This window comes from Nelusetta ayraudi, unplaced genomic scaffold, assembly GCF_046127955.1.
Source record: "Nelusetta ayraudi isolate G7.1 ecotype Tasmania unplaced genomic scaffold, CSIRO-AGI_Nayr_v1 ptg000011l, whole genome shotgun sequence".
Classification (NCBI taxonomy): Eukaryota; Metazoa; Chordata; class Actinopteri; order Tetraodontiformes; family Monacanthidae; genus Nelusetta; species Nelusetta ayraudi.
Window position 1 is genome coordinate 17,885,981 of NW_027466061.1, and position 23,673 is coordinate 17,909,653.

The following is a 23,673-nucleotide window of genomic DNA, read 5'->3' on the forward strand; positions in this document are numbered from 1 at the left end:
CGTATGAAATGTGTCATTGTCATAGAAACACAATTTAAAAAACGGTGGGGTATTTTGATCAATTTATTGAGTGATTCATAGTAACGTACCGTCTTTTTTGGTTTGTTTTTTTTTAAACGTAAAATTACAGGTGTCTTTTTTCCAGGTTACTACAGATATTGCTTTGTTTTTAAGGGCATGACGTTTCTTCATCATAATCGCCTTCATTCTTTGCGACAGTAATCTTCCGTGCAGATCTTGAAGATGTGCACTTGACCATACATATGAGGAGAAGTTAAGATTCATTCCTGTGTGTGTCACGCTGTTTAATGACATTCAAGTCAAACATATTTTTGCAATGATGTTTGATTAACTGAATTTTATTTTTTTTTGAAATGTCTTAACACCCTTAAAGAAATTATCCTTAGCAAAATTAAATAATTATAATAATGATGAGAATTGTTGCCGTAAATTCCTAAATTGCATCGAAGCATTTACAATTTAAATGCATTATGTCTTTCTTGAGTTTCTTTTTCCTTAAACTGTTCTTCTACGCTTCACTGTAAGGCATCATCACATCACCACAGCGCCGAACATCAAAAATACATTCAATCTTAAAGACCAGCTTGTGAAAAATACTGAAACACCGGACACATTACTTGCAGTCGCTTGTGATTAAATGACATTTTAAAAGATAGAAATATTATTTTTATGCTTTTACCCATAATTGATAAAACATGTTTTTATAATAATTTTAATCAATGTTTTCTAGTTCTGAAAGAAGACAATAAGGACATAGGCAGGCCAGAGAACCAGTGAGAGGGATTACATAAATATCCCATTTATCAATCACTATTAACTGATGTTTAATTTACCCACATTTTTTAATCTCCCAATGCAACATTTCTCCACATTTCTCTCCCACACTCATTAATGCTATTTATCAGCACTCAGACTCAAATAATGTATTGCCAGCATTGACTTTTTTAAAAACAATAAATTCATAATTAGCGCTATTTGTGGGTCAGACGCTGGCACTACTGGTGAGTGCAGGTGAGCGGGAGGTCAGGCCTGCCTGCGCCGCCAACAAGCCAGCATTCAAAGCACCATCCATTACTGTTCGCTAGCACCTCCAACTGTAGGTTTCCCACCAGGATCCTGGCAACTTTTGACAAGATAAGCCACCCCTCTCCTTAGCTACAAAGGACTTTTTTCTTTCTTTTTTTTGAAAGTGTAGGGAGACGGGGGTTGTTATACAAATGTGAAAGGAGGCACGGTGGGGGTGGGAAAGGGGAGGGGGGGGGGTCTAGCTGATCTTCAGTGTAGTCAAATGCACCATCAAGGGGGATCAAAGGTGTCAATGTGTGCTTAATTACCACTCCCCTCCGCTTCCCCACCGCATCAGGTCAAATTACAGAACCCCCTCCCACCCCCTCCCCCCCACTCCACCACCACCACCAGCTTCTCCCCCTCCCGCCTATTAAAACCATGAGCTAGGATAACAATGCAGCGGCTAGCGAGTGCATTCTTGGCCCATCATCAACTCCCCCCGTCTCTCTCCCCCTAGCCAAACCTGGGCCCGCCTGTCACAATGGGCCGGCCCATCACTCAGCCGCCGTGGCAGGACGCAGCTTTCCTGCCGCTCGTCTGACAAAGGAAGTGGACAGACGCTATCTGGCTCTGCCTGCGTGTGACACAATAGTGTGGAGTGACCGCCTGCCTGTCCCCTTATGTCGCGCTCAGTCGTGCGCCACTGCGAAGGCCTCACTCGCGCACTTGTGACGTCACACCATGGCATAAAGGAATCTGGTGCGGCGAGACGTGGAGCAATTACGCTTAATTGTCTCAGACGGCGCTCAGTGAAGGCGACGCGCGCCTTCACAACCGTCCAAATGAAGCCGTGGAAAAATTTGTCCTCGTCCGTGAAAAGGCTGCTGTGACAGCGTCGCCGCTAATATGTTTATCGATCCGCCGCACAGATCTAATAATACACGCGAGGGGCCATCCTGATTGCACATATAGATTTATCTATGCTCGGCTAAGGCCGAGAGATGAGCGGCACATTTGCTTGTAAAACATGTATTAAAAAGTCGCCAGAGGCCCCGTGAGCGGGTCATTTACTCTGTATGATTAGAGAGCCATTTAAAATGTGTTTACATTCCCTTTATTGGCGGAATAGAGAGGAGTCTGGGCAGTCGGCGAGCCATCGATCAAAAGATAATGTATGTTTTGTTTTTTTTATTTAAAAAAATTAAGTGCTGCTAGCTAAACGATGGATGGGAAAACTGCAGCTGACATTCCGCGAGTTTGTTGCAGTTTTTGGTGACATGGCTTTACATTAAACAATACCCTCAGGAATGAAAATATACATCCAACCATCCATCCATTTCATTTTCTATACCCACTTCCTCCTGCACTCAGGGTCGCGGCATGTCAATATTAGAAACTTCCTAATTTTTTAAAAGGTAGAATAGAGCAAAATATGTCAGGTGTTTCAGTGTAAAAAGCAGGCATTGTTTGTTTTTTTGACTCAATATATGAAGTAGAAAATATTAATATCGCAATAGATTTAAACTGTTATGAACCTTTTGAAGCAATAAGTAATAGCAATAACAATAGCAAGAATAATAATAATTGAAACAAAATAATGACAATAAACCTGTTGCTTGGGCCTGTTATGTCTCGTTGTAGATGAAACTCTTTTGGAGAAAAGTGTATTGTTGTGATATCAGAAAGTTAAAAACTCATATCTCAGCAATGGGCCGACAGTCTGATACCTCGAACCCTGTCCCCCCCTAAAATGAGTGAGGCTTGGGATTAGGCTGATTGTCGGCAAACAGCCTGGTGCCCAGGTCGCGGAAGGTCAGCGCTGCCTGATGTGTTAATAAGGATTAAAGCCTGCAGGATGGGCCCGGCTAGCAAACTCACACACAAGCACTGGCTGTAAAAGCAAAAACATTGCCACCGCCTAATCCCCTAATTAAGCGGGCCCCTCCTCACTTTTTAACCCTGCAGAGCCTCCTGGCCCTCACCACTCTGCGGCGTTTGGTCACCTCCAGCAGAGGAACTGCATTGTTTACCAGTGGATTTACTCGGCAGATAAGGAAACCATCTGAGGCCCTAAAAGGCCCCGGAAGATAAAGTAGAATAGAATAAGAGCTAAGTGGTCTTTGAAGAGGGGAGATCACACTCCCTAATCCCAGGATTGAGAGGTCTTCCAGAGTTCAGCATGTAATGTGTATGAATGCAGGGAGGAGGTCTGGCAAATTGGATTGACCCGCCCCCACCCCCTTTTTTTTTTTCTTCTCTGAGTGGTCGAAGTTTGGAGGTTCACATGGCCCCGGCGAAAAATGAGGAAAAAAATCGACAACAAAAACAACAACAAAGTGCCGCTAAATCATTTGAAAGTGGATTTTAATTACACGCCCTTGTGTTTTAGGTTTTGTAAACGTTCAATCAATTCCACACTGTTTTATAATTGTTGCTAATGTTTGTTTTCTTCGCAACTTGCTTCAAAAGAGAAACACTCCCCCGCCCAACACAACAACCCCGTAAAAAAAAAGTGTGTAATAGCAATAATGTGCCGTTTTTATGGTATTTAAGATCCATAATGGCTCCTCTCATCCGCCATGCTGCTCGGCGATAGAGCGGCCGCTCACTGTGATGCCTCGTCTCTTACAGGGAATCCTGCTGAAGCGAAGTGGCAAATCCCTCAACAAGGAGTGGAAAAAGAAATATGTCACACTGTGCGATAATGGCGTCCTTACTTACCATCCCAGTTTACACGTAAGTCTCCCAGCCTCCCCTTTCCACACTTTCCAGTGTCTCGTGTAATCGGCTTTGTGTTTGTTACACTTGTGCTCACACTTCCTGCTGGAAGTTTGGACTTTTCTTCTTTTCTTTCTTTCATTTTCATTTTTTTTTTTTTTTTTTGTTGGCTCCTGATGTTTCTGCCGCATCTGTGAAATGGATTACAAACAACAGGCTCAAGATTCTTAGGGAGATGCACTGCCGCACATTGCAGTGCATTGTTGTCTTGAGAGGTTGATGTTAAAGGGAAAGTCTGCCACACACTCCAGTGGGGATATTTTCTATTTTCTTGGCCTCCTGTGGCCAAGTACCCCAACATAATGAAAAAATAACAACTAAATGAAAAAATACCTCCTCAGCCCCCTCCCCCTTCTCCTCCTCAGCCTCCTCCCCCTTCTCCTCCTCAGCCTCCTCCTCCTCAGCCTCCTCCCCCTCAGCCTCCTCCTCAGCCTCCTCAGCCTCCCCCCCAGCCTCCTCCTCAGCCTCCTCCTCAGCCTCCCCCCCCAGCCTCCTCCTCCTTCCCCTCCTCTCCCTCCTCCTCACCCTGTCCACTGAAAATGTGGCATCACCCAAGTGTCTGGAGGACGGGGCAGTCCAGTTTGACTCGAAACACCATGTTATCAGCCCAAACATCCTCTGTTGCCTCCAGGCTGCCAGTGCGTTCATGCATTCTGCTGCGGCCAACTTCCACTCGCATGTAAACCAACTTGTTCGCATGCAGCTCCTGTTGAGAAGACTGCAGTTTATAGTCCCAGTTTGTTTTCTTGAATCTTGAGTGTCTGAGGTAAGAGAAAACAAACCAGTGTTTGAAAACTAGAGAGGCAGTGAATCTATTAGGGTTGGTTGCAGATAATATTTTGGCTAACCACGTGGTCACTCAGTCGTCTCAATAAATTGGACTGCCTGGCGCGTCACACAATCAGTGTGTGTTACATTTTTCTTTAGTCTTGATTGTTTGTTTTCTTGCATTGCACCCTTTTGGTTGTCCAAACTCCTACTTTATTATCTTTTTTGTTATCTTTTCTTTGGAAAGGGCATTTTGGAATTGCTATATTAGGAATGGGTGTTTTGGGAAGTGTTATTGTCTTGTCATTTCATTTATTTCATATAGTGGAGTACCTGACCACAGTCTCACACCACTGGCTGAAATTCTGTCACAAACCCCATAACAGTTACTGAGAAAACACCACCAAAGTCACGTGAGCGGGAATAATTCAGTTCTGAGATGCGAGCTAGCCCTTTAAAAGAAGTGTGCGCCCTCACGGCCGTGTCTGCACGCCGCCTCCCTGCGGTGCCCGGGCTAATGGAGACGTGGCTGCGTCGGCCACGGCCCGACTGGGCGCTGCCTTGTATTTATAATGGTCCTCGCTACATGGCGGCGGAGCCTGAGCGGCCTCCCACATCCGTCTTTGTCAGGATCCCGCTGGGCCGCTAATACCTCTTAAACACTCTGCTGCCTGAGCCGGGCGCCTCTGTCAGCAAACGCCCATCTCCCCCTGAATAAAAAAAAATCCCTTCAGTTCCTCCCTTCTATGGCGTTCATCTCTGATGTCGACGGAAACATTAGGGCTGTTAGCGACGTATTTGGTTTTGAGGAGTCCCCCCCCCCCCCTCCCCGGAACACAAGCCTTAGCAGTTAGAGGCGAACCATGCGCGCGCCCTCCTCGCGCTGACACGGTGTTAGTGATTTAATTTACAGGCGGTTATTAGCGGTAGCGGGTGCCCCGTGCTACGGCGGCGTAGGTAATTGACTGAGCGGGTCTGCCTCTTGATCATTGCAGCTATTACGGGTCATCAGGGCAATCTATGAATCTATGAATCTGTTGACTTACAGGGAGAGGTGAAGCAAGGGAGACAGTTACATTAGCGGCGTAACAACTCCGGCTCATTCCGAGCAGCCGAGCAGAGAAAAAGTAAGCCGGTGGAGGACGGGGGGAGGAGGGGGTGGCGGAGGTGGGGGTGGTGGAGGGAGTGGGGAGGTGGAGGGGGTGAGAGAGTGGAAGACGGGAACCTTTAATTTCGCAGTCAGCCAAGCCATCCACACAATCACCTTCTGTTAATTCTATCTGCTACATCAATTAAATTGTTTGTAGAAACTAATTGAATGTGGCTTAATCACACATCTTAATAGCTTTGCACGCTTCGATCTGGCTGTTAATTCCAGCAATAAAATGAAATGAGAGCGCTCACTGGGTAATTAGCGAGGAGGCTTGGGAAAGAAATGAGTGCTTTATGACACGGTAATAAAGCAGAGGAGCCAGTGGGGGGACAGCGGAAGGCCAGGGCCGCCTCTATCAGGGTCTTTTTCTGCTGAGCCCAATGATTTTCACCTCAGCTTCCCACATTTGGGCCGCAGTCGCCCGGAAGCGAATCAGAAGTGGCCAAATTGAAAGAGAATGAGAGTGTGTGCGTTCATTAAGCCTGCCTTCTCCCTGTTTGGAGCGACAGCGTGGGCACAGGTGATGTATAACAGCTTTACGATCGTTTTTCCACTGACACACCCTGAGTGAGGGGTCGGGGATGAGTTGTGACTAATGGAGATGGAAACCAAATGGCCTTTTAATTTGTTTTTCTTCCATAATTCCGGGATTCTTGTTGGTCTACCGTGTATAATCTGGAGCTCCCTGACTCCAGGGTCGTGTGTGGAAACATCTGGACACTGGTGAGAGGTGTCCAGACCACGGCCATAACAAAATGTTGTTACAGTAATGTATTGTCTAAAGGTCGCCAGATGGTTCTACTTCTGCGAAGTCATGGAGATGATTGAAATGGAATTGATTGCGTGTTTGATGTCCCCAGTTACTTACACGCACACATACAGTGCATACAGTGTATATATTTATCATATATACACATGTACATGTAGAGAGTATATATACGTGTATATATATATATATATGTACACAGCTTTTTATTTTTCAACCTGGACTTGCACAGCTTAATTGTTACCCAAAACCCTGAGATTTCTTTTCTCCAAGCAACAGTATATTTAGCCCTGTGTTTACAGCCTCCTGCTGATACTCTGTGACATCACCATTGTAACAATTGCGGAGTGCTTCACACAGACAAACCCCTAAGCCTTTATCTTCTCGCAGGACTACATGCAGAATGTGCACGGCAAGGAGATCGATTTGCTGAGGACCACGGTCAAGATTCCTGGGAAGCGACCTCCCAGAGCGGTGGCCACCGTGGCCCCTACCGCTAGTCCCAAAACCAACGGGCTGACCAAGGACCGCAGCAACCTGCAGCTGGGAATCGGAAGCACAGGTAGGATTTGGTGTTCCTTAAACTGCAAGTGGCTTCAGTGGAGGCAGCTGTGCAAATATAAGCTCCTTTTTGTTTGAACGTCTGCTTCACACAATTTTCATACTTTTGATTTTTGTTGTTTTGCAATTTTATATATTTTGTGTATACGTGTCATAGTCACACATATTTGACAAACAGTCAAATATGATATATCACCCCCACCCCCCACCCCCACCCAAAAAAAACTATCACAATTTGACACAGTTCTTCTTCCATTACCATTATAATTTCCTGCTGCCTGTATTTGTGATTAATCACAAAAATGTGTCCCAACAGGTTAATTATCTATTTTCTGTATGGTTCATTCATGCAAATGAGCTTCATGGCAGTATAGACAATGAGGACTTAATGAGTGTCTATGAGGTGTCTATTAATTCTCTAAATTACTAAATAGGGACTTAGTCATTTTTAAGCATCGCTCACGTGTTTCAGGAAAATGGCAGACAACATCACTGTTTCTGCTCTTTGTACGGATGACACTGGCCCCGCTTGGTATTTTCCTCTCTTCCCTGTGAGTGTGTGTGTGTGTGTGCAGCTTTGTGTGTCGGGGTTGGTTTAGTTCTATGTAGGTCTCCAGACTTTCTGTTAAACCCGTCGAAAGTTCTTTCACCGGAGTCTGCAGAGAGTCTAGCGGACAGACAGAGGGGAAGCTAGTGCTTTGATTTAGGGCTTTCAATTGAGGGTAATTAATAACAATCAGCGGAAAACACTCAGCACTGGCTGTGAAAGGAGCAGAGTAGGTTCCTGTGGAGCCCTGACCTGTCCGCAGGGAGCCAGGTCAGCCGCTGTTCAACTCGCCCAAGGTTCTGCCACTGCTGAATGGGTTAATCAGTCAAAGGTGGAGAGATGATGGTGTTTACAGAGTGGAGGAAGGTGGACGGACCATGTTCCCACAAGCCGTTGACCTTGAACGAAAGCGGCCACTTGCCACACACACACGCACGCTGTCCCTCGCATGTTGTCTCATTTCCCGGAAACCCGACGGCAGATTCCTCAGATTTGCGGTTGCCATCCCCCCTCGCGCATCAGCGAACAATGCCAGGGAGATTTGCCTTAATCTCCACTTAGGAAAAGAAAGGTTACAAATCACATCAGGTCTCTCTCTCGGTGGAGGGCCCTCTTCTGATTATGTGATCGGGATTTTGATTTCATTAGACATGCAATTGATGAGGGGAACAAAGGGGTAATTTTTCATTCACAGCGTCCAAATCACAAGCCTTGTCTGTGCCTTTGGTAATTCATCCGTTCCTTAGATCTAAAGACCTTTATAATCACTGGGAGAAGAGGGATAGCGGCGGAGAGAGGGAGGGGCGGAGTGAATGGCAAGATGAAGAGGAGAGGCCCAGAAGACAAAGAGTAAATGAGAGAACGCGTGCGCCCGCTCCTCGGCCGGCCTTTAATTCCTTGGCTGGAAGCTCCGTGCGGAACCGTTTTAAATATGATCCTCCCCGTTAACACGCATCCCCGCCGTGTCACCGGCGACAGATACATGGTGCAAGCTATTAATGGGCCCAGTCACTTTGAATAAAATTCTGTACGGGGGGTAGAGAGCGATGCACCAGGAGGAGGCAGGGATCGAGGAGAAGTTCTCTTCCCCCGTTCCATCATCATTCATCTGCAGTTCTCACTTGAGGCTGACCCACTACTGCTGATTGCGCTGACTTTTACCTCCAAACTCTCCCCACCGGCCTCAGGTGGACAGGAAACTGCGTTTTAACGTCTGTCTCAGTGAATCTGACAATACTGGTCATTTCTAGTTGTTGTGTTCTTTCTCAGCTACGTATAACCAAGGTTCTATACTCATTATCTATTTGTAAAAATATATCAAAATGTCACTTTCAGTCCTGCTAATTGGGTTGGCTGTAACCATCCACCCTGCTTATGCCAGAGTTACTATTGATATACATCTTTGTTCTCTTCAACAAAATAGTATTGAACCATTGGTGATTTGGTAGCATTTACTGATAGAAAAAATGCTAATGGTAACCAATGCTAATGGTTCTTCCTGTTTTCTGATGTCCCACCTGATCTCACCTCTTTCCTGTCCCTGCTGTAATGTCAGAGTGAAATCACCAAACCTGAGCCCATCCACATTCTTGACTAGTGGCTACCAGATGTTGACATGTCTGCAGATATGTTTGCAAGTGCACCTGCTTTTAAAATATAGTATTGTTCATTATTAACAAAAGAATCCACAACGGTCTTGTTTTTATCGTGATTTTGTCCAACTAAAGTGACACGCGTTCATTTCCTCTCCATTTGATGCTAAGAGATGCTCTTTAATGTTCCACTGTGGGCCTTTAAATTTTACCAACAATACTAAAGTACTCCTTAACTGTTTAAAGTCATAAACACAGGCAGCACTGTAATCAACAAGTGTCGAAACTTGACAACTTTGTGTTTCAGACAGACAATATTGGATGAATGTGTGAGTCTGGCTGTCTGAGCGACTCGTCGGCAGGAAGCAGCGGGGAACGTGTCGGGGAGGGAGAGGGGGGAGAGGTGGTGTGGGGCAGGGGGAGGGGGGTGGGGTGTCTAGGCGTTGGTCACGATGATGTTTGTAGATTACACACAGCCGCAGATGATGCGCCGCCCGGCCCACATTACCATGAATGCTTCATTATCCCACTACTTGTACATAATGGCAACAACTCCACCGAGGGGTCAGGCCTCGTCACGGCTCATCAACTCGCTGACGGCCCGGCCTAAAGAGAAATGAGGAGCGAGGCAGCGCTGCTCCCTGCTAATCCATCGCCTCCACTTAACAGCCCGGCCCCGGATAGCCTGCACAACGCTCCCTGTAACTTTAGTCTGTCTCTTTGCGCGCAGGACCATGCAGCTGTCGGGCACATTTTTTCGCACGTGGACTTTACACTCTTGGATTTTGTTGAAATACAAATAGGGACACGTTCTAAAAATGCGTCCGTGCTGCAAATTGTCAGGAGAAGAGCCGTCTCTGCTTTCTTGTCTCCAGGATTTTTTTCAAGTCAGTTTCCTGTTGCAGTTGATTTATTTAGAGAAAAGAAGCAACACAGAGTATGAAAGCTAGCATAAAGAAAATAGCACCATCATGAAAATAATTACTTATTAGCTGAAGAAGAGTTATATATATATAAAAAAAAAAAACAACAACGACTGGACTGCTTGTGTTAGTCTAATACTTTACTAGAAGAAGTAGTACTAAAGAGTAGTACTAGAAAAATGTAATTGTGCACTCGGTGCTTGTGTACTTTGTTATCTAGCAGGGCGAAATACACTTCCATCATTATCTTGTGGTTTTTCAGAGTGAGAATTGTGTGTTTGCCGGTACCATGTAGGTGTGTCATCATGCAATAGAAATGAGAGCAAGTAGAAAAATGCAGCTGCTTGATTTCGAACTGTGGTTGTCATCTTCAGAAAAGCACAGTAAATTGTGCGATTCTTTCTCGATGTCTCTAACGGCATTTGATGATATCGACGTTCAGCCGTTGCCAGCCAGGGCCAAACCGCTCTAGAGTCACGTCCATGTGTCAAACGTGTCATTTGTTTCCGTCTGACACCTGCTGACAAAAGTTAGCGCCACCCGTCAGAGGGAATCTTGCGGACGGACTCCTCCCGTGGCTGGTGGTCGTGGCTGCGGCGCTGCGGCGCTGCGACGCTGCAGTCAGGCCTGGCTGGAGCCGCGGCGCCGCCGCTCCTTTAATGCCACGAGCTGATTATTTCTCCACTGTAATTACATTATCTTCCCCTTTATGCAGGAGTGGTCTCTGGGGGCTAATGGATACAGCCATGTATAATTCATCAATCATTAGCATCCAATTTGACAATTAGAGGTGATTGTTGAATTTTAAATATCAATTCTAGTTGGCTTGTGGTGAACAACCAATTTTATATTGTTTTTTTTTGTGTGTTTTTTTTTACGTCCGGTTTTAAGGCGTCCAAGAGGGAAAGTTGCTCACAAAGAAGTGAAAATAAAAAAAAAAACAATTTTTCATTTTATTCTACGAGGAATCGTGGCTTCTTCCTCCCTTGTAAACAATCATATTTGCAAATGTTCCTTCTCTTGGAAGTTATTCCTTTAAAACAACCAAAAGCATTTTTTTTCTCATCATCATGAACATAATGAGCTTTTCTCATGTCTCCATTCATCATGTTTTCAGGAGGAAAAAAAAATAAAGTTTCCCATTTTCATTCCAGCAGCCCGACTCCTCCGCCTCCCTCCTTTCTCTCCCCCCCCCCCCCCCCCTCCCACTCTGATTTCAGCATGCTAATTTAGTCAGCGCTCCTCAGCGTGATTCCCTCGCTCTCTCTCCCGTTCTCGCTGCGATCCTGCTCCCTCCCCTCTGGGACCCCAAGATTAATATTCCTGGTCCCAACAAGATAATTACTGATACTAATTAGACATGATTATGTGAATTTGATACACTTATTACTCTAGATAATGAGTAGGACATATTATCCTAACAAGCACCCGTGCCGCTTAGTTTACTTTACAGACGACCCGACACTCTATATTTCCTGTTATTGTCACCTCAATCAAAAACCGATATTCTCCTGTTATTATTGAATAAAAGGCCTTGATGTGTAATACCTGCGAGTTGGAGCGGCGTTGTGGGACAAACAGAGCACGTGTTGCAAAACACAATATCTAAAAGTGTTAACCTTTTGATACCAGAGCGTTTTTTTTCCCAGCAGGTTTATGTGTTTGAGATGTAGCTGTGCAGTCTCAGATTTTTGCATCACTTAAAAATCTAACAATTTGTTGTTGTTTTTTTTTTTTTACCAAAATGCATATTTAATTGCCAAATGATGACGAATTTGTCACAAATCTCTGTCACATCTCAAATGTACAGATAATTAATACATTTTTGGAAAATTCTAAAAAAAAAAAAAAAAAAAAAGTAAAGAAAATCCTCCGCATCTCCTCATTCCTCTGTCTTCTGGGCCTCAGTTAAAGGCTCGGGCGTGTGAAGCGTCACATGACTGCGAGAGAATTGATGAGACTGTTAAAGAAGGTAGGACGAGCAGCAGCGACTGCTGGCGAACAGGAGGGAAGGACCCCACATGGCGCAGCCTAAGCCATGAATTAGTAAAGACAGCCAGGCATCCGCGGGTCGCCTGATTGGAAGTTGGGGAGAGAACGCCTGCTGACGCCAGTGGAGATCGATGTGGCAGTCAGAGGGATGAGGCAAGATAATTAGCGTTCAGAGTGTATCTTGTTAATTAAGGGCTAATTAGAGGCAGAGGCGGAGGAAGCGGGGTGTGTGTGTGTGTGTGTGTGTGTGTGTGTGTGTGTGTGTGTGTGTGTGTGTGTGAGAGAGAGAGCGAGAGTTGTTTGAAGCGGTGATGTACAAAAATATGGTGGCGACTGCAGCACCTAAAGAAAATCTAAAAAACTCCCCCCCCCCCCCGTCACTTCCTGCCTGCTAATCCTCATCAAACAGTGGCTGCGCAACGGAAGAAGAAATCTTGACTTTTCTCTCGCGTTTGTCCCTCATTGTGCAGGTGCCTCCCACTCCAACAGCAGCACATCCCTGCAGACGGGCGCCTCGGTGTTTGGTGGCAGCAAAGACGGCATGCACCAGCGCTCCTTCTCGGTATCCAGCGCCGACCAGTGGAATGAAGCCATCAACACCAGCACGAGCAGCGGAGCACGTAAGGCTCGCTAACTTTTCAGGGCCAAATCCGCGACGTTTGTGCGGTTGTACGGCACGGCGCTCTGCCTGAAGGAGGAGCGAAATGAGACAGACGAAGGGATTTAAAGGTCCATTGCGCTACATTTAGCAACATCTATTGGTCAGAAATCACACGGAAAACAGCATTCAAGTCAGTCCTGTCATGTTGGGGTGAAACACAAAACCTCCAAGCTGGGTCCACATCCTGGGCCACTGTAGGCATGGTAGAACTTCCTCCCTGTAAGTGGACGAGTAAAGCAAGCGTAATCATTGGCCAATCAATCAATTTTTACACAATTGTCTTTGTAAAATGGCCCAACAAGTACAACATCTGCAATGTTAGAGTGTAGCTGATGATCAGTGAAACAGACCTGTTTGATTGATGTCATCACCTTTGATAATACTTGAAACTCTAAACTTAATTAGAAGATCAGTCAGTTAAGTCAGCATAAAAGATTTAACACCCTATGTAGGCCAAACAAAGGAAAACCAATTAAAAAAAAAGGTTGATTATTTTTTAATGAAAACCATACACTTTTGTATTTGAATCCATTGTGTGGTGGATCTTCTCCCCGCACGTGAGACCGATGGTCACCATCAGGCGATGGGTGTCCAGTCAGTGTGATCTTCCAGGCACTGAGATGCCGTCGTGCAGAATCATCAACAGCGACGGTTAACTTGTTGCCATCGGCGCGACTCCTCCTACAACTCGTCCTACTCCCTACACCCCCATCCCGACTTTACCTTCCATCGCACCCACCCACCCTGTCCCCATCTTGCCCCTCCCTGATTTGCCCCCACCTTGTCTGTTTTCCTCCCTTTTCCCTGCGAAGAGGAAAATGAATGCTTTTTGCCGGGACCATTCATCACCAGTTATTTCCCTCTCTTTGTGGTTGGCAGTAAAAAAGCACTTAAATGCACATCAACAGAATAACAGTCATTTCCATGCATGTTTGCACTCTGGTAGTTCTCATTAGCGCGGCGGCGGCTCCCCCCCCTCCCCACGGGCTCCCAGGGGCCCCGGCAGTTTAAAGAGCGCACTTTACGAGCGCTGCTGGAGTCCAACTGCACGGCCCTCGTGGTTCCGCAGACAAGCCTGCCTCTCATTTGGAGCTGCCAAACGATCAATTCTGCCTGGACGCAGGCGCTTCCATCACCCCCTACCCCTGCCTCCCATCAGCAGCACGCCCAAAGCAGAATTACTTAGATTCGTGGGGTCCTCAAATAAATGAGCGTGCGTGTGTGTGTGTGTGTGTGTGTGTGTGCATGTGTGTGCACTCCCCCCCCCCAAATATTCTTTTGTCTATGAGGGTTTTTTTTCCTCTTGGAGTGTGTTTGCATCTGTATTATAATATGATTGTGGGAGAGAAAGAGCTCCACACTGGATGTTTGTGATTGCACGTTTGGCGAATGGACTGCAGAGGGCAAACAGGAGTTTCCCCAAACATTGTGTGAGGGGAGTTTAAAAAAAGAAAGAAAGAAAGAAAGAAAGGAAGAATGCGGCGCTGGGATTTTCCTATTTTCATGTTTAGTTAACTGAAAAGTCCTCAATATTAGCATAGCTCATTAAGCAGCATCCGGTCTTCAACTAAATCAGATCCACAATTTACTCCATTATTGTATTTTCTTCAATTATTTTCATGCTACTCTTAAGGTAACCACAAATGAGCTTGAATGAGGCAAATGAGCTGAAAATAACAGTAGAAATGTTGCGTCAAATGATGAATATGTCTTCTTAATCGGCGGGAAGTCAGTGCAGACAGTCTGAGGCTCTCCAAGTGGAGAAGCTTTCTCCTCTGCTGCCATTAGAATCTCTCCCGTACGTCTTTTCATCACCGCTTCTCGGATTTCAAAGGCCTCAAATTATTTAAGACTGACTATTATTTTTTAGTCGTATTATTTATTATTTATTTTAACAGTAATGTGTCTCTTTCTGTGAACTTCTGGAAAATTTGTCTAAAGTCCATCATCCACATTATTTGCTTACTGCACTTATTTTTAGAAAGTGTACGCCAACAAATCAGCCCTTTCTGATGTCACAAATGGCACTCACAGTTCACTTGCTGAGGTGTTTTTTTTTTTTTCCTTGTCCTGTCTGGCCATAATGACAAGCAGAAGTGTCTCTGAATATGATGGCTGACAGATTTTATTCTCAGAGGTAGATCTTGAGAGTGTGAGCCACACGGGTTGTTTCAGGAGCTTCCTCTTGAGTGGTTTTATTATATTCTTGTGGAAAGGTGACATTCTGGCCATGACCGAACTGAGGGAGGGATGGATAGGGGGGTGAGAAGAAAGTAGGAAGGGGAAATGAGTGTTGGGGGGGGGGGGGGTATTGTGTGGGGGAAAGAGAACAAAAACAGATAATACATTTTTTTTTTTTTTACAGGAGTATGTGTCTCTTGCTGTTTATTAACTCTAACTATATAACTTTGTCCTAAAAATCAGCCTTTTGTGATGTCATGCCCTCTGTGACATCAGACTAGTGACAACGCCCTAGCGAGGTTGTTTTGAGGACGCCAAAATCTCACCTCTTTGGTCCTCAACACTTTGGAAGCTACAACAAAGCACAGATTTTCAAACAAGGGACTAAGTTTGTTCTATTCTGTAGCAGTTTTTTTTTTCATTGAAGGTGAAGCGCTCCATTGGATTCAAAGAAAAGTGGAAAGTGGGTATAGCGCAAGACCTTTAAGAAACTAAATTAAAAAACAGAATATGTCTGTATAAACTAAAAAAAAAAACCAACAGGTCAACGGCCCATCAAAAAACACGACGTTGATTGAGAGATGTCCTTCTTCCCCACCGTCCCGATGTGCCTCCACTAATCTGAGGAGGGTGTTCCACGTGGAAGGGCGCTCCTGCTTTGCCTTGGGAATTGACTTGAACTAAGCCCAATCGCTCATTATCCTTGGTGAAGGTTGTGGCGGGTTAACATAAAATGCGACTCCGAGATGCAACAAAACAGCAGATTGATGATTCGCCGGCGAATGAATGCGTCTTAGCCAGGTAACCATTTCCATATTATTTAAAGAGCGTCCTCATTTGTAAACCCATTGAGCAGAAGGCAGAAGCAGACGTCCTAGCGTCTCTTGAATATTGAGCGCGGGGCTTTTTTTGATTAAATCCCAGGCCCTATTTTTCTATCGCTTGCATTCATAAAGACATCCATTCTTAATGTGGCGGATACTTATTTGGATCCCGCTCCCCTCGGTGCGCAGCAATCTTTGAGCCTGAATTAAAGACACACGGCTCAAGCGGTTTTATGAGCACTGCGATGGGGCCCGCTGTCACGATAACTTCACTCGCGGCCAAAGTGTGGGGAGAGTTGCGTTCCTGCAGGCAGAGATGAGTACAGGCGCTGCTTTAGTTCTGTGCGGACGATCATGTACTATTGATAAATTCTCTTTTTTAAAATCATGACATAATTGATGGTTCTCAGTTCAACTTTTTTTTGCTGTGTGTGTATTTTTGTGTTGCTTAGAGCAAACACCGACTCGATGCCGGTGATGCATTTCTCTCCACAAACTTGCACGTTTTAGAGCAACTTTGCAAATTATTGAAAGGAAATACAAAAATATGACGGATTTTTGTTTGCCCAAATTAGAATTGTAAAGCAATTGCACATTATTTTTTAATCTTGACACGTTTTTAATTGTTTTGTTTTCTTTTGGGTTTTTTTACATTTTAATTCAATTTTATCAGTGAACGAACATTTATGTTACTTGTGTTTTTTTTTGTTTTTTTTACCATTTAATTCCAAAGTAATTGTAGAAATCCATAATTCCCCAGTGGTTTGTCCACTCTGGCTTACGCTGTAGATCCAGCCATTTTTCACCTTTCAAGAAATTAAGCGCTGTTCTGCAATTTCCTCCCCATGAAGTGGCTTTTCTTCCCCAGGTTTGCATGTCATTACGCAGGTAGTTAATGCGCGGTTAGTCCTTTTTTTTTTTCCAGCCTTGCCGCAATTTACACCTTGGCCTCCCGATGCGAGGGTGATAGCGTGCGGGGCGTTTGATTTCTATGCTGGGCCGTAATGAAGTTTGACATTTAGTTTGGAGAGAGCAGCGGAGCGCGATCAGGCCTTGATTAGCACGCTCTAATTGAGGATAATAAGGGGGAGGCGGTGATTGTTTCTAATTTTTGCCATTAATTGCAGCCGTTGGCTTTGATTGAGGACAGGCAGGGCTGCCATGTCAAGGGGGCCTGGCGGAATCATGGTGCTCCTCACCCGGAGCCTCTTGAATAACAATGAACCCCCCCACCCCACCCCACCTCTGCCTCCCTTCTTCATCGCACCCCCCACCCCCCTCGTTTTCATTTTCATTCATTTTTAGCACGGCACTGAAACCTTCAGCCCCCCCCACCCCTCCCCCCACCCTCCCTTTTGTCTCGCCCGCAGTCTTTATCCTGAAGAATGTGTAAATTGTCATATGCACGGTGGGAGTACAATGCGGCGTAATCACAGGTTAGCCTGCTACCCACTCTGCTGCCCAGGTGATCGGGGCTGAGTGGGGCTCCAGATCCCAGGGACTTTTCATGGCCCAGCCTGGTTCTGATGGCCCCCTCCCTTCGCTAACAGCCGGCTAATGACGCCGTGGCCGAGAGCAAAATCGGTCCAATCTCACTTTGGATTTCTCCACTTAAGAAATAAGCTCAATCAGTAAAGGAACCCATCAGGTTCCAGGTGCTCCTCTCCGTATTCTCCGCTCCCTACACCACCGTGTCGGGCCCATCAGGGCCTGATTGGTGGAGACAGAAGGATACATTTCACCCCCCGCATCTGTTTCAGGTGTCGTGTCGGGTCATTTTCCACAACATTAGGGGCAAAGATTGATAATTAGAGGTGTTTATGACACGGTTCGGGCCCCCCGCCCCCCGAGGGGTCGGACCTTCCCCTTTAACCCCAAGCGACATTAAACAAATGCCGGCTGTCGCGGCAGAGGCAGGTCGGACGGATCTGGAGCCTCAGCGCAGTGCCATACGGAGGCGCGCCGGCAGGACAGACGCGGAGACGGGTGGGGGTGGGGGGGGAGGCACATGTAGGACCCCCGTGCCCCCAGCTGTCTGAGCCAGCTAATGACTCATCTCAGGGGGGCTGTTGTAAGGGGAGCAGGGAAATTGAAACAGACGCGCCGGCTCCCGGGCCGCTACATGTGTGGCTGCGTGCCGCCGTTCAAAGAGCACGATGTCTGCCGTCGCCGCGCCAGCGCCGCTGCTCTACTTATCAACGCCGCCCCACAATGAACGGCGGGGGGGGTGGTGGGGGGATCGGAGGATTGGCGCGCTGAAATGACACGCAGCTGAGAACGGTCAGCAGCATCTCGCTCGGTGCTCGCGTGTGTGTGTGTGTGTGTGTGTGTGTGTGTGTGTGTGTGTGTGTGTGTGTGTGTGTGTGTGTGTGTGTGTGTGTGTGTGTGTGTGAAGCCCACTTTGACAGCGCCGACGCTCTCGTTTGCCGACCGGCCTCGCAGACTTTACCGCCTCGTCTTCCAGGTGTTATTTTTTCGCCCACACTCCAGCAGCCCCACTCACCCCGTCGGCACGTCGGCAATCCTTTAGCCCCCCGCTGAGCCCATCTCGCTCCTCCGAGACAGCACCGCCCCCTCCCGCCCCTCCCTCCGATCTCCCTAAAGGTAATGACCGAATTAGGCCTAATGTTGTACACTGGCTAATGGCACTGCGCCGCACATTATAGCATGTGCAGCGCGGCAACGACAACAGCAATAATCCCAGAGTGGCCGTGTCCCTCCTGCACGCCACCCCTGGGGCTGGGACGGTGCGCCGGGGAAATGAATGGGGTTTGCCACACTACAATGAGCTTTTGATGGGAGACAATGGAGGAGGCTGCCAGCGCCACACAGGGTGGTAAGAGGAGAGCAATATGGGGCCCATCTATGGAGCCCCCCCTCCACCCTCAGGCCCCGGGCCCCTGCTCCCAGATTCATAATGGCATCCGGAGGGGGAGAGAGGGGAAAGTGATGTCAAATGTCAGGAAATCAGAGAGATGGCGAGCTGACAACACCCCCTCAACCCCTCCTCCCTCCCACCCCCCCTCCCTTTGCCCAACGGTAGCGCAGCTTAATATCACATTTATAAAATCACTTACAAGAAAGAAAGCCGGCTCTCAGCGCCCCCCGTCACTCTCAGTCATCTGGAAGGCTTCGCCCGGGGCCAACCTGGGGAACCATTTGTCCACTGATAGCCCCGCACCTGTCCCTCACTGCACCTCCAGCCGCAGCCGCGCACTCTGTTTTCATGCACCCGCAGACGTTTTCCGCCGCCGGAGTGTGAAAAGTCTGCCTCCGCCGCGCGGGACTTTCAGACGAGTCCTAGAAGTCACTTGTCATTCGCTTCGTATTGTTCATCTCTTGTCATCAGCGGCAAATGAGTCATTCAGACCAACCCCACACGCTGTACAGGTCGTGTTAGGTTGACTTTGTGTGTTTCCTGTATAGCTAATGGAATAACTAAATACTAAGAAAAGTGTGACATTCTGAATCGTCTTCCTTATTAATGATAAAACTAAAAAACTTTATTGTGTGTAGTATTGATTAATGTGTTTCAGTAGCGGTGAGTAAACTTATTGGTATCAAATTAAAATATGGCATTTACAATAAGGTGGTTACTCTGTGGTAAAATAATTAGCATACACTTAAAATACATAGTTGGTCGTATTTTTGTGGGCTCAGAAAAACTTCAATTTGAACTCAAAACTTCATATAAATGTTTTTTTGTGAAGCCCTGTCTACATGAGTGTGTTTTAATGGCACTAAAGAAAAAATTTGGTTAAATGCCCGTTAAGTATGAAGCTGCACATCTAAACTTGCCTGCATGGTTACAGAACATAAATTAGACAACTAAAAAAACTCAACTTGCTGTGTTGTGCTCTTTCAGCCAATGGAATGAGTGATCCGGCTGGCTCCACCCCAGGCAGCGCCACCAGTCCGAAACTGGAGCCGCCACCATCGCCGCACGCTAACCGCAAGAAACACAGGCGGAAAAAGAGCACGGGCATCACAAAGCCAGACGGCCTGTCTGCAGGCAATGAAGGTATGGCACGAACACACACACTCACTCTCTCACACACACACACACACACACACACAAGACACTGATATAAACACTGTACTGTAGAATCCTGCCACCTGAGTTTCCTCAAGCTGACCAGCTTAGAAATGGCTTTGCCCTCCCGGCAACTCAGCTGCCAAACTATTAACCAGGATTAACAAGTGTAATAAAAGTCCCTGCGGTTTAAGCCACCTCACATTAACTCTCTGTCTGTTTGCCAAAATTGATCCCTAAAAGTTTCTTCTATAGCTCTTCATCATCAAGCTACCTATTATATCTCCCACTTCTTGGTCCCTCGTGAACCTCGGCTAAATTTGTGATCCACTTTTGTTACTTGGAACGAAAGAGAGGGAAGTATTTGCCAATTTGTCCCAAAGGCTCTCAGTTAACCCAGAGATGTCTGCATCTCTTTTAGTTGAACTTCAAAATGTCTTTATCTTGGAAAATACAAACATTTCCCTTTGTTTTATCACTTCTCTTTCATTCTTCTTTATCCTCTTATATTTATAGGATGAAATACATCTTATTTTGTCTTTTGCGGTGACTTTGCGGCCGTAATCTCCGCCACCTCTGCGTCGTAAACACAAAAAGTTTTTGCGCTAATGATATGCAGGTGCAAAAACGCCCAGAAATGCGGCACCTGAGGAGTCAGAAGCACAAATTGGGCTCTAGTAACGTGACCGTGCCATAGATCGACAGATATTTTAACATGCACACCTCAATCACCAGAAGTTGAATGTCTGATGGAATACTTTATTTTTGTTTTTGTCAAATAACGCGCACATTGGTTTTCTCCCGAACTCACACCAAGAAAGAGACAGTTGCACACATCTCTACAAACACCTCCGCGCACAGTACACACACCTCTCCGGCGTCTCTGTCGTCCTCTTAAAGGGGAAGTATAACATGTTCGCCCCTCACTCACAGAAACACGCACAGCCAACACCAGGCACATGCATGTGCCCGGTGTTGGCTGTGCGCTGCTTACATCTGTCAAAGCACGTGCGGATGTGAGCACAAACTCTTTGTGGATCCGGCGCTGTTTAGAATGAGGCATATTTGCATAGAAGGGGGTGTCATTTCGCGCAAAGGCACTAATCTCAATATATTCAAATGAGTCTGGTGCAGCCCTGCTGCTACCTGCACCTCGACGCATTTTCCGCCGTTTTTCACTTGTACAACCGCTCTGTGGTTAGGACGAAGTGTTTTCGGTGCTATTTGCACGGATTTTCTGGTGTAAAAGCCATGCAATGACTTCGTGGATCTGGCCCTTGGTATTTTTTTGGCACTTCAAATAAAAATGCACTACAGAAGGCCATGCTGCACGTTTACATTAAGGTGTGTAAGTCCTTTAATTTCTACACAGTCCCCTGCACATTGCAACCCTGAACTCCCCCCAACATCCCCACCACCACCACCATCACCACCACCTCCTCCCATCTCTTCTGCCGCAGTTTGAATGGCCCGATCTCCAGAATCCGTGGCCCTCCTCAGCAGGGGAGTGTCAGTCGGCTCTCCACCCAATTAATAATGATTCTCCGGCCCAGTGATGAATGGAGCTCCCTAATTGGATGGCATTGTGAAAACACTGGGACGCATTTTCAGAGGCCATAAAACTGATGTCACCGGAGTGGGATGATCAATCAACAAGATTGATACGCTGGATGGCTACAACAATGGCATTGACGCCTCCTAAATGGGGCTAAGCATTTATAATCATTATACTTTTTTATCATGGTCTCTGACAGCTTCTCTTTAAGAGGCTGAATGGGTCTGTTGACCACATTGTTGTTTGGAGAGAACATCATCATGGAGCTCGCAGATAAGTGCTCCTGTGTTTGTGTGTGTGTGTGTGTGTGTGTGTGTGTGGTTTGTTTTTTGGTTTTGTTTGGCTGTTAGACTAATCTGGTCCAATCGGCACATCGGTGAGGATTCATCTCATGTGACATTGTTTTATAGACATCATAGACACATGTTTACATTTTCATTTGCCAGAAGACCTGCAAAGCTTTAAACTGTCCATTACTTTGTTGAAGGTCTACAATTGCACCAATTTTCTTGCTATTCATTTTCCAATCGTGGACTTCACAAGCAGCCCTGCACAGTGAATTATCCAAAGAACTCTCTGGTTCTCCAAAACGCTGCATATTTAGCCCTCTGTTCACGGTCTTCTAGGGGAATGCTGGTTTTGCCTTACACACGTTTGGAAGTTGACAAATCGAGGCAGCCAGGAGGCCATGTTGGAGGGTAGAAGAATCACCTGGCTGGGTTTGTTGTCTCCAATCTGAGAGAGGAGAGGTATGAGTGCCCTTGGTGACATCACAAAAAGCCAATCCTGAACTATGTTCTGTTTAAGGACACATTTTCTGAAAGGGCGAGCAAACAAAAGGAGGATTTTTCTTGTCTCTGAGCAGTTCATTGACAGGCCAGATTGTTGAAAGAGAAACTTAATTAAGTCAACTTTGCATAATTTGAGTCCATATAACACATAGGATGACATAGGATAAGGATAATATATGGGTAGAAGGATGCTGAGGTTGGAACTGGCGAGCAGGAGGCCTAGAAAAGATGAAGATGAAAAAGATGCAGAGTGAAGAGTTTGATGGAAGCAGATGATTGGCTGTGGCCACTTCAAAGGGGAGCGGCCCAAAGGACCAGAAAAAGGAGAAGATGGGGGTCTGTCCTGACAAGTCCTCCCTAGTGTTTCATTGCAGACAGTGATTGTTGCCATTAAACATCAGGCCTAATGTGGCTGATAACTGGAGTCCGGTTCCTGCTGAAGTTCCTGTGGTGTAATTCATAGAGTAGTCTAACAGGCTCTGTGTGCCGCACACTGTTTTCCACCTCTCTCACGGCTCTCTGCAAGCTTTCCTATTAGCATCACCTTGTCTGTTCTGCTGAACGCACTGGAATACAGACGTAGCGGCCAAATATTGGATTCAGCCGAGTCTAAGATGCAAGTTGTCTCTCTTGTTGAAGGAATTGAGGTGGGGGGGGGGGGTGGAGGGAGGAGGAGGAGGAGGAGGAGGAGGAGCAGGGGCGAGGAAGAGAAGGAGCAGAGAGGTGCGATCCTTGAATAAATTGCCATCAGTTTATCTCATTTACGGGGCAATCAGAGGCGCGCGACGCAGGCTGAAATTGAATTTTAGCGGTTGTGAAGCGTCATAAATCAAAACAGCGTCGCACGTCTTAAGGTGAGGAATGGTTCGGGCGTGCACGGGACATCCGGGACGCCAAGAGCGGGAAGAGACTGTCGATGCGCCGCCGTCACTTCCAAACGTGGCACTTTGAGCAGGACCTCTTTTCACGGCTGCTGAAGGACGGGAGGGAAGAAAAACCCCACGGCCTTTTATTAAATCAGCGGCAGATTTGTTTTCAGGCACATGTGAAAGCAACATCACTGTTCTTGTTAAAAATAAATATCAGGAGAAATGAAATCAAGGTTGCATTTTTTTTTTTTCTTTTTGACAGTGATATCAGATGCATTGCCAAGGTGGAATAAGATCATTGGATGAGGTGAAGGGTTAACACTGATTTGATTGGATGGACCTTATTACAAAGTGCAGTTGGGAAGAGGCGGACATGAAACATTTGTGCACGTGTATAGACGTAGCCATGAAAGCAGCACCTATTGAGAAAACCCACACAAAGGAACTGATGTTGCAGAGTTCTATTATTTATTTATTTATTTATTTTCACATTGGTCACATTAAGAGCTCTAGTATGCGTTCACTGGGTGTCAGCGCGCAAGCCACACATCTCTGTAATTAATTTAAAGGCATGTTTGCAACGTGCATCGCCGCTGCCCCTGTGTCGGGGATATGCACGCTGAACACATTCCCTAATATCCTATAGTCTG

At 46.3% G+C, this 23,673-nt stretch overlaps 1 protein-coding gene across 3 annotated transcripts in view; it reads left to right on the top strand.

Moving 5' to 3' along the window:
• agap3 (ArfGAP with GTPase domain, ankyrin repeat and PH domain 3) overlaps nt 1-23,673 on the top strand; it is a 115,983-nt gene that overhangs the window by 69,315 nt on the left and 22,995 nt on the right. For all 3 annotated transcript variants that reach the window (XM_076021577.1, XM_076021578.1, XM_076021576.1), the window contains exons 10-13: nt 3,661-3,765; nt 6,885-7,056; nt 12,580-12,729; nt 19,641-19,796. In XM_076021577.1, coding sequence (XP_075877692.1) covers nt 3,661-3,765; nt 6,885-7,056; nt 12,580-12,729; nt 19,641-19,796 — 583 coding nt within the window. The remainder of the gene's footprint in view (nt 1-3,660; nt 3,766-6,884; nt 7,057-12,579; nt 12,730-19,640; nt 19,797-23,673) is intronic.